Here is a 10,224-nt window from a genome sequence, read left to right as displayed (position 1 = left end):
TTGTTGGATTTCCCCCAGGACTCTCCATGGAACGCCCTTAGCGGCTGCTGCTGAATGCCCCCTCATCGGTCTTGTCCGGGTCGACCCGGACCACGCGCGGGCCGACGCTAGACGCAGTAGCTGGTTCTGCCGCGTCTCTTCCGGCGAGCGGCCCCTCCTGTTGCTCTAGTTTCTTAATTGCCGCTAACTTTACACACTTTTAGATTAAACACTGAAACCACCTACTTGTTTCTTCTCTTGTCTTCCAGAATTGGTTGCTCCAAGGGGGCTGATTATTCTCCTTCACTTTACGGTTGGGATCTTCCCACCTGCGCTCGTGAAACAAGCTCGGCGGCCCTTCCATGCGCGGTTGTCGGGTTCGATTTAGCTTTCTCTAACAAGTTCTTTCCCCTCTCTCTTCGGTCCTGGTTTTCCGACTCCATCCCTCCGGGACTCTCTGACCTGAGGTTCTTCTTTTCGCTTAGGTTCTCCCCCTTTCCTTCCTTTTCCACTGCCGCCGGCGGTGCTAGGCCGACACTCACGTAGTTGCTTGTTTTAGTCTCACTGCTCTGTCTCAGGTGTACTTGCTTCGTCACCTCTTCTCCACTTCCTCTTTGATCTTCGGGTGATTCTGCCATCATGGTTCCACCAACGACTTCCCGCTCTCTCTCCCCCGTCGGAATCGGGTCCACCATCGCGTCGTTGCCCGTTTGCTCGACATTAATGAGGATGAGTCACCCTCTGACTGTAGCACCCAAGATTTTGACTTGGTGCTTGTTTCTGACGATGAAGACGACTGGTCAGACGGAACTGTTCGTCGACTGAGGAGCGAGAGGCCTGTCCGCTACTTTTCCGCTTGGGTAAGTTGACTCTCCTTTCTCTTTCTCTTTCTTGTTGGGTAGTTGAAAGGCCACCATCCCCAAAGAAGTATCCTCGGGCCGACTCTCTTGTGTGCAGCATTCCCGATCTTTCTCGACACATTCCTTCTCGTCGGGGTATATTGCCTCCCCGACCGTTATAGCCTTTTCGAGGCTATCTTTCCTAGTCCTACGGAAGGATTCCTTGCTTTCGGATGGAGTCCACTGGAGGGGGCTTTCTTCATCAGTTTGACTACCAAACAAGCCCGGTGAGTAGTTTTCCGACATGATTCCTTTGTTTGTTTCCACCTCTGCCACAGTCGATGTTTGATATTGAGCTTCTTCCTCAGGTAAAGTTCCTTCCTATCTTTGGAAGTCCCGTTCATCCCAGGGTTCTCACTCTTCCTCGGCAAGCCCCGTACAAACTCTCTTCCGCTGCTTCCTAGAGTTCCTACCATACCCTCGACCTTTCCTTCTTCATTTATGCTTTCTCTTTCTGTTCTCTGGACGGTTCCTCTTTCCCGTCAACGCCCGTAAGTAGGTCTTTTCTCTCTTCATCACCTCCTTCAAATCCTTCCAGCGGCCTTCTCTTGAGTTTTGTTTTGGTTTCTTCCTGTTTTTGGTCCCTTACCTTGTTCCTTGAAGCGTGGTAGTCTCTTTAAAGAAAACCAAGGAAGTGCTCGTTTCTTCCGGGCCCCCTCAAATCAACACCTGTCATATCCTCTCAGCCAGGTTTGAAGTTATTGCCTCGTCTTCTCCCATGATAGTCCGGTAAGTAAGGCTTCCCGCTGGTTTGAGGGTTTCTTAGCTTCTTTATCCAACATTCGAGCTCCCTTAACGGTTCGATCCGTTGACTCTTCTGTGTCTCTAGGTACGTCTTTTCCTACTCAGTCATTCTTTCGAATGCTTGTTTCCCTACCTTCTCCTGCTGTTTGTGTAGAGGCAGGTCTTCTTCCTCATGCTCTGGGTCAGAGCCAAGCCTGACGCTCCCATTGAGAGTCTCCTGGACGGTCTCCGTCCTCACTGGGGTCTTTTGACCTCCATGACTGGGTGTCGTTGTCCCTTCCAGAGCCTCACTCAAGGTAATTCCGCTCAGCTCCCCTATCTTCCTGCTCCTGGCCAGAATCTCTTTGCGTATTTGGCTTCCTGGGTTCCTTGTTCCGTCCCATGGTACACGGGTCCTCCGGGCTCCTTCCTTTGAAGGATCCAGAAAAGAAGCCGTCGTCCTGAGCTCTACCTTCCATCCCTCAAACAAGGAATCACCTACTCTGGGGGGTTCACAAGAATCCGTACTTGTGGCCGCATCTGGGCTAATGGGAAGTGGGTTCTGTGCCTTCATGCTTTGCCTGATACTCTCCGTCGATGGACTGGCATATTGTTCCCCATGTCGACAGTCGGCTCCACCCTTGCTACCTCTGCCCGGCACATGTTGACTTGCTCGTGGGACTTCGGAGACACCACGGCTGGCGACCAATTCCTCTCTTGGTGCCGTGTGAAATATTCGAGCCCCCCCCCCAAATGTACAATCCGTAGCGTTCTGACGGGTTTCCGCTCTCGTGCTCCCCTTTATTTAATTCTTGGGAAAATTGATATTCTTTTGTGTTTCCCCTCGTGAACTCTGTAGCTCCTTGGGTTCGTGGGTTTTCCCGTCAACTCTAATCCTTTCCTCCGAACCGGCTTGTTCACACGACAAGGTTCTACACCATAGCTTAGCCTTGGAACTGTAACACTAGGTCCTCCCACTCCAGTTTTTCGTACTTTTTGGGTTTTCTTGTCCTTAGGCCTTAGTGAATTCCCTAATTGAGAGTAAAGCTCTCTCTCCATCCACTTTCTTCTCGATATTGGTCTCCTGTTCTGCAATCTCCCCCCCACTTTACGAGCTCCGACCGCTGCAGTTTCCTCCAGATACCTACAATTTCCTTTCCGTATTTCCTTAAGGGTAGCACAATTTCCTCCCCACTTCACCAGGCTCTTCGTCCTCCCTCTTTCAACTTCTTCCTTTCCTCCTCTCAAGGCTTTGAGAGCCACTTTAGGAGTCACTCCTTTGCTCGTACACTCGGCTTTGAACAGATATATCAATCCCCAGACCTTCCCTGATACCTTCCTAATTTGAAGGGGAGTTATCTTCGCTCGCAGGTGGTCCCCCTTCTCCCTGAGAGCCATCAGTTTTCCGTATCTTTCCCTCTATTCCTACTGACTATTCCTCGTTCGGGACAATTCCAGCTTAGATGTCCTGGCTCTCCGCACATATACCAGACGAACTTAGTAGCTCCTGACCTCCCTCCTCCATTTCCTTGATTGCCTGTGCCACCTTCATTACCTCATCCCCCAGGAGCCTTGATAGTCCCTCTGTTAAACAGCTCAGTGCTTCTGTTTATAGTGTTTCGAGACTGGATCCTATACCCTTTATATCCTTCATGGTGGAATTGTCGGAATCGCTGTTGACTGTTTTCAGGTCTTCGGTTGTCGGCGATTCCTCGTCTGGCTCCCAAAAGAGGTTGACGCCCTCTGTCCATGGGGTTCGGCTTCCACATCACCCCGTATCGCGGGTTCGCTTCCGGGGCCTTTAACCATCCTCGACTACTTGCCAGTGGTCTGGGGCTGGGTTGTACACACATCCGCCGATGAAACTCTCCTCGTTTTTTATCCTCCGTGTTCTCCTTTGTCTCTTCGACTCCCTTCTACATCTTCCCATAAATAAATGGCCATTTTTATCGCTTCCGACATAGTCTCCGGGCGGCACACATAGACAAACCTCCGTATTTCTGGGTCCAATCCTTCGATGAAGTACCGGAGCTTATTTTTACTTGATAACACCAGACAGTCAGCCACAGCGTTGTTGAATCGCAGGAAATACTCCTTCACCGTTCCTGCTAGTTTAACCTTCCTTAGTCGCTTTATCGCCCCTTGTAGGTCGTACCCCCGCAGCTGCTCTTGTAGCATCACTTTTAGTCCTTTCCAGTCTTACGGTCTTTCCTCTTCTTTCAAAGAAAGAGCATACCACTTAGTGATCTTTTTATCCAAATAGGAAAGTGCAATTCGTAACTTCCCTCCTTCGAAAACATGATTTCTGTCTAAGAAAAGGTCCATTTGAGCAATCCAGGCAGCAGGCTGATCTCCTTTAAAGACACTCGGACCCTTGGAGAGTAATAAGCTACGCTCTTCTATTAATGCCTTTAACAGGCTCTCCACTTCCGGGCTTCCCTTCCCCGGTGATCCGTCTAGGTTCCTTCCTAGTCCTTCTCCTCTTAGTAGAGGGGGGCTTCCGCCGAGCTGAGATTTTCCCGGGAAGGTTCCCAATCTAGCCTTAGTAAAAATGGGTTATGACAAGACGTCATATTCCATTCCCAACCTGTCAATTTTCATTGGTCCCGAAAAACGTGCTTCTCCTCGCCTACTCTGTCCCGAAATCCTATCCGTAGCTTCCATCCCCTCGGTAATTCTACTTACTTCTCGGCTTTCCCGGATGTTCGACTCCTCCAACGGATCTTTCTTAACTTCTCCCCGCAGTTCACCGTGCTCCATCGGGCCTATGCTCAACCACCTGATCCTTTCAATCGTGCTATAAACCTATCAAACTCTCTTTTCTCTCTCACTGCCTTTTCTTCTCCCCTTATAAACCTCCTTGAACTCTTCCCGCTCGTTGAGACCTTCCAAACACTTTAACACACCTTTAATGGCCTTTAACCATGCGGTGCTACCACTTAATATATCTGTCACTAAATCCAAGTCTCCAACCTGCGTCTTCAGGTTCAACCCTAAATCCTAACAGGTTCGAGAACTAGGTTTGGTCCGACAATGGGATTCTAAGTGCGGACAGGCCGTCCGATATTCCAGCTCTGAGGCAAGAAAGAAGGTCGGCACTCGTCAGCTGGGGTGGAGTGATAGAGCCCCCAGGATCTTGGGTTCTCCTCGAGGGAGGTGTGCTCGGAGGAAGGAAGAGTAATACCGCTGTTCGATTCCCTCCGCACGGAGTTGGATTGCGGCAGAGGTCAAGGAGAATGGATTTAGGCTTGGTCCAACTAACAGGATCCGATGGCTCTACACGTCAGTTCAAATTGGCTGCAAGATATAGTACACCGCACCGGCTTCTAACCGCGCGTGGTAACAATACCTACTAGGATGTGCTAGACTGCGGAGAGGCCTCGTTCGTCGACTCAACCGCCGGCTCCTGCGCAGTTTACGCCGTCCGGTCTCACTTGAGATCGAATCCCACATCCTGACCAAGCAGATGTCGTGGTGCCGAACGCCAGCGAAAACACCCAACAAAGGACAACAAAACAGGGCTGCCGCCTTTAAGATACAGAAGCGAAAGTTCGAGACAGTGCGAAAGAGTTCAACGCAAAACTCCTGTGGTAGCCGGCGGTTGGCAGGACCCAGACGGGGCTTCGATCATCGCCCTTTTCTCTGCTAACTCCACAGGCTTTTTCGACCGGATCGAAGTACGCACGCGCCGCACTTTACGCCAGGGTAGAAGGTTCTTTCCTGACTAGTTCGTTAAATTGGGACTTGTTGGGACCCCCAACAAGTCTCGATCTGGCAGTGAAGGAGTCTCCCGAAACACCCTCCGCGATTTGTTCACCGCGGCGTGGGGACTTCCACCCAGTTCTTGCTGAAAAGGTTAACAGCGCGGCGGGTGCGTTCTAAGCAACTGTTTACCCTAACGCGCAGAATGAAAACCAGCGACTGAGGGGTGGACGATCCCGAAACTTCGCGTTCGCAGCACGACCGGCAAGCCTCCGCGCGAGGACTGCCCGACACTTGCGCTGACAGTTCCCCGTTGGCTCTGCCGGCGGAGAACGTCCCCTCTGCGTGAATCGATGGCAAAGCTGTGTGTCACCCTTTTTTTCTCCAGGTCGACACTGCCTCCTGATGACGGAGCGCGGGTTTCAGGTTTCGTGACCTTCCAAATGGCCGCGAACCAGGCATGCCGCTACCTTCGGCTTCCTTGTGATTCGTTTTCACATCAATACTCGCTACATAAACGTTGAGAACAAATCGCCAAAGGCTTTACGGATCTGGAAATACCACGCTATCCAAAAACGCAAACAGCTCCGATAATTGTATTCCTTCCGAACGCTGCCAAGGCAGACGGAGCTCCTGCAGTTCAAGTGGCACGCGCGCCGCTTTGGGCGAACAATCCAGCCGTTGATGTCTGGCGTAGCCTCAGGATGCAAGAAGCCAACACTTCCGCTGAGCAGCTCTTTCCGAGATACCAGGGCTCGGTCAGACTATCTTGGCCAAGGGTCAGACAGCACTCGCTTTGCGTATGATCTCCAAGCCCTCTCACGAAGCAGCAAAAGGCGGTGACGACACTGCAATTCAGTAACAGAGCTTCGGTAGTAGAGTACCAAGGCGGGCCAGTTTTTGCCTGTCCGCCGCGAGGGGCGTGCCTGAGATATCGATCAGCTGCAGCTTCGGCAGTTTTGCCTGTAGGCCAGGGTCAAGCAAAGCAAAGCACCAGATTGCAGAAGAACGATGTCTACGGGAGCTGAAGGACAGTGGATTTTCCTATTGTGGGCAGGCCACCCTGCCCTGACAATGATATCTCGTCAGCCTGACTAGTCCCCGCAAGACTGTGGCGGCTGCGCCGGGAAGGGGTTTGGATACAGCCGCCGTGCGAGAACCCGCGCAGTCGCCCCTGCCATTCCTGAAGAAAGTGGCGGCGGACTCGACGGGTTCGACGCAGCGGCATCAGCGACGACCTCGGCTTCACGTCCTGGCTCGAAGACACGTGCTTGGGTGCTTTTTCTTCGGAACTGTACGACGCCTAAACCGGTGTTGCCACTAGATGGGAATGCATGCCAGCCATGCAAATTCGTCAGCACTCTGCAAGTCCGGGCAGGTGTGCAGGCGACACTGACCTCGAACTCAAGTATCACCACCAGCAATCTACGAGAGCCCAGCACTGCTCGACGGGTGAGCACCCCTTGCCTGTGAGCGAGGCTTCCCCTGGGGCGCAGGCATATAAGCCGGCCTCTGCTTCCGAGACCCCGAGACAACTGCATCCACGCACTCCATCCGAATTCTGCTCCCCCGAGGGCTAGTAAGATCCAAACAGTTCGCACTGCAGCGAGGTGCAGTAGAGCAGGGCAGAAGATACTTACGAGTGGCAGGAGATGGTCGGGATCGGAGACGCACGTGTGTCCAAGCCGCAGAACACGGAGATTACCAGCTCGCTCCACTAAACGCGCAAGACTTGCATCAAGAGGATTGCCTGTGAGGTTCAGCTCCTCCAGCGCCGGAGAAAAGGGAAAATGCTTCAGGGAGACTATCTGGTTGCTCCACAGATTGAGCGTCTGCATAGGAACACACAGGGTCAGTCTATCCTCAACGAGTACGGACAGCGGTTCGCTACCACTCAGCAAACTCATGTGTCCTGAGTCTGAAACAACAAAAAAATTCACCGACTCCAACTTGCTCGGACTAGGCTGACTGCGCCACTGACAGTAGCAGCGCTTGCAGTGATGAATGCAAAACGGCCAGAAAATGCAACTTCCCACTTAAGGTTACGATAGGAATGCCTGCAGCTTCTTAAGTTGCCCTTGCACGCCATTCCCATGTGAGCACCTCCAGTTTCTGATGCGTGTGCTCTCTACCACACAGGCCCATAATGCAATCTGACCAACAGTTAAGCTCGCCCTCGTTTTACCTTCAGATACCGGAAACAGAGAAGTCCCTTGAAGCTGCCGATCCTGTTGCCGCTGAGGTCCAGCTCCCGGAGAAAACGCAACCGTGGAAGATTTTCAAAAGACGCAAGGCCGCAGTACAGCATTCTGATAGATCGTAGATTGAAGAAGCTATCGAGCAACTCCTCATCCTCCGCCGTCAACAAACCGACCTCGTAGGGGAATGCGGAGTTCCGGCCGTCGAGCGTCAGGTGCTCTATTGATCCTAGGAAACAGTGTTATTCAGAAAGAGAAACTTTCAGGACTGACTATCCCGGGACATACCACGGGTGCTGCCACCCTCGACTGTCGCCAAGAGCTGGCTGAAACAAGCCTGGTAAAAGTTACGCACCTATGGATCACATTGTTGCGCTGTGCGGCGTCGAGTTATGGGCTAAGGCTACTGCTTGCAGGTGCCTATCCCAGTCTGTAATAAGCCGCGAGCCACTGCCGAAACGACACTCATGATGCGTCAAGCTGATCTGGACGGAGAGCGACAGGCGCCATTCTGCACTGTTGCCGGCGGGCACCCCTTCTGGAGGACCGCGACGACCAGAGTGGCGAAGAGACGACCAGTGGATGTTGAAGGTCCCTTTCGGGGCGGTTCCCCCACATACCTGTTTCGACGATGAACTCTTTATGAAACACCAGTACTTCCGGATGCTTCTCCCGAGCATTCTTTTCCCAGAAACTGCTGTCCTGTTGACAGAGCTTGTACTGTTCCTGCTTCATTTTCCGAAGTGCGTCGAGCAGCGCCCGTCTGAAGTTTGTGAGGTTGTCCTCCGGAAACCTCGTACTCATGAAGTCGACTGGCAGCCGCGCTGGGACTTTAATCGTCTTCGCCTTCCAGACGAGGTGTCCGTCGGGCAGCAGTGTAGCGCCGGCGCGTGTCGTTCGTGTGTCCAGATCAGCTCCCGACACCCCAGAGTACTCGTGATGGCCAGCCATTGCAGCAGCTGGAGAGAGGACGCAGCGCGACGGTGACTGAAGGGGAGATGGCATTGTGGAGGTGGCCGAGGGGGCAGCCCCCGCATCACTCCACGTTGACATACTGCCAGACAACGTCGAAAAGGAGAAGGACGGGCCTTACTTGTTAGAAAGTCGAAAGTTGAGGAACGCGGGACTCTGGCAGCGTGGTACATCAGAAGCGGCAACCTCGAAAAAGCACGGAGCTCGGGAAACGGGATCGGAAACTGAGCCGCAGATTCCGCCGTGTGCTCAACATCGACTCGCGCTGGATCGCAACTTAAGGGAACAGATGGCACAACAAAAGTGCAGCACGAGAGAGACACCGGGAATCGCTGGGCGGCGGAAAAGCTCAGTTTCTTCGGACTCGGGGAGAGGTCACCACAACTGCAGGTGAGAGGCACCTTTCAAAACACAGCTACAGAAAGCTGCACGTGAGCGGGTAACGGAGGGAACAAAGACAGTCCGGAGTATGAACGAGCAACACTACCTGGTCGCGGAAGAAACGAGTATACCTTAAAACTCTGAGCTGAGGCGTGCCCTCTGCAAGCGAGAGAGTAGTCACGTCCGGGCTGTCTTCCACCTGAAGTCCTTCTAGAGTAAACGGCAGTCAGAAAATGCTCCCGGAGTACACGGTCGCATCGTTGTTCGGCTAATCCAGTACAGCCTGTCGCTCGCCCAGTGACGTTGGAACTAGCCAGCACATCAGCTGCTAGCCGGCACCCGCGGGCCTGGGTCGGTATCGGCCTGAACTGTGGCAGCAACTGCCGCGGTGACGTTTCCTAATTCGGGCCAAGATTCCCTTGACAGTACGAGAATGTGTGCGCAGCTGACAGTGACTTTCTTAACTGCGGAGATGCTTGTACTTCGCTGCTTGCGAGAACGCCTCCGCCTCCGTATGCAGGCCTCTTCCGCATTTCGCGACCCCCGAAAACGAAGGGCTGCTTGACTAGAGTAGTAGCTTCGCCTTTCTCGTTTTCTCTTAATTGCATGGCCCCGCTCATATAGCAGCGTACACCACAAAGAAAGGCTGTAGTATCCCCCTAACTAGCCCACCGTTACCAATATTCTCACCGGTCAAGGTTGATAGTTCGAGTCTAAGCAGCCAGTGGTACAGGTAGCTGTCACTCGCTGTCGTCGGACTGCAGCTGGAGGTGCCCTTGTCTGTTCCTTTCGGACATGAGGACTCGGCTCCGCTGTACGTTTGTGACCTACTCTCGTATGGAGCACTTCACTGGTCTTCTTCAAGCGTATTTCAGCGGAGTTGGTCCCCTTGCCCTTCGTACCAGGGTCTATAGCGTCGGCGATTCTTCAAGTGCCCACAGTCCGTGCTCACCTGTCATTGGCGTGCCGACTTGGTCTGAAACTCTAAAGTGGACTCAGCGGCCGTCTGGCAACCACGGCGCTCTGGCTGTCACGTGGGAATTTTCTATCAAATGGAAAAGACGACGTCATCCGTCATCACCGGCAAAGCGTCCCAGAGAAGGCCCTCCATTGATCTAGCGTGTCTTTCGAGCGACAGCTATTACGCACTAAGAAAGCCAGGCTCTAACAGCTTCAGTGGCGAATTTGGTCTACTGGACAGCACTGGCTTTGGTGAACTCTGTTTCGCCGGACACCACGTGTGGCCCTCCAAAATCCCTGTTGACTGATTTCTGCAGCCGCGCACCGTGGCTCTTCTCCATGGTCTCGCCTCCTTCAAAAAGTGGCCAGGAAGAGGAACGCGCACGAAGACAGTTTGAGTGTCACTTGCC

At 53.0% G+C, this 10,224-nt stretch overlaps 2 protein-coding genes across 2 annotated transcripts; one reads left to right on the top strand and one right to left on the bottom strand.

The window, feature by feature from the left end:
- Positions 1 to 75: 75 nt before the first annotated feature.
- On the top strand, positions 76 to 3,588 carry CSUI_009738 (uncharacterized protein). Its single transcript, XM_068069848.1, has 2 exons — positions 76 to 2,403; positions 3,292 to 3,588. Exons 1-2 carry the CDS (start codon positions 2,221 to 2,223, stop codon positions 3,535 to 3,537), a joined length of 429 nt encoding a protein of 142 aa, XP_067918178.1. The 5' UTR covers positions 76 to 2,220; the 3' UTR covers positions 3,538 to 3,588.
- A 2,287-nt stretch (positions 3,589 to 5,875) lies between these two features.
- On the bottom strand, positions 5,876 to 9,051 carry CSUI_009737 (leucine rich repeat-containing protein). Its single transcript, XM_068069847.1, has 4 exons — positions 8,122 to 9,051; positions 7,489 to 7,730; positions 6,944 to 7,135; positions 5,876 to 6,266 (listed from the first exon to the last, which is right to left on the bottom strand). Exons 1-4 carry the CDS (start codon positions 8,552 to 8,554, stop codon positions 6,159 to 6,161), a joined length of 975 nt encoding a protein of 324 aa, XP_067918177.1. The 5' UTR covers positions 8,555 to 9,051; the 3' UTR covers positions 5,876 to 6,158.
- Positions 9,052 to 10,224: the final 1,173 nt, after the last annotated feature.

Source organism: Cystoisospora suis, assembly GCF_002600585.1.
Source record: "Cystoisospora suis strain Wien I chromosome Unknown contig_5951, whole genome shotgun sequence".
NCBI lineage: Eukaryota > Apicomplexa > Conoidasida > Eucoccidiorida > Sarcocystidae > Cystoisospora > Cystoisospora suis.
This window is presented reverse-complemented; position numbering and strand designations above follow the sequence as displayed.

What these genes read in the sequence shown, in the direction of transcription:
- CSUI_009738 (XM_068069848.1), top strand. Translation starts at nt 2,221, where the DNA reads ATGTCGACAGTCGGCTCCACCCTTGCTACCTCTGCCCGGCACATGTTG. An exon ending in TCCGCTCTCGTGCTCCCCTT is followed by an intron (nt 2,404 to 3,291) that starts TATTTAATTCTT and finishes GACTGTTTTCAG; the next exon opens with GTCTTCGGTTGTCGGCGATT.
- CSUI_009737 (XM_068069847.1), bottom strand. Translation starts at nt 8,554, where the DNA reads ATGTCAACGTGGAGTGATGCGGGGGCTGCCCCCTCGGCCACCTCCACA. An exon ending in AGAGTTCATCGTCGAAACAG is followed by an intron (nt 7,731 to 8,121) that starts GTATGTGGGGGA and finishes ACTGTTTCCTAG; the next exon opens with GATCAATAGAGCACCTGACG. An exon ending in TCTGTTTCCGGTATCTGAAG is followed by an intron (nt 7,136 to 7,488) that starts GTAAAACGAGGG and finishes GTTCCTATGCAG; the next exon opens with ACGCTCAATCTGTGGAGCAA.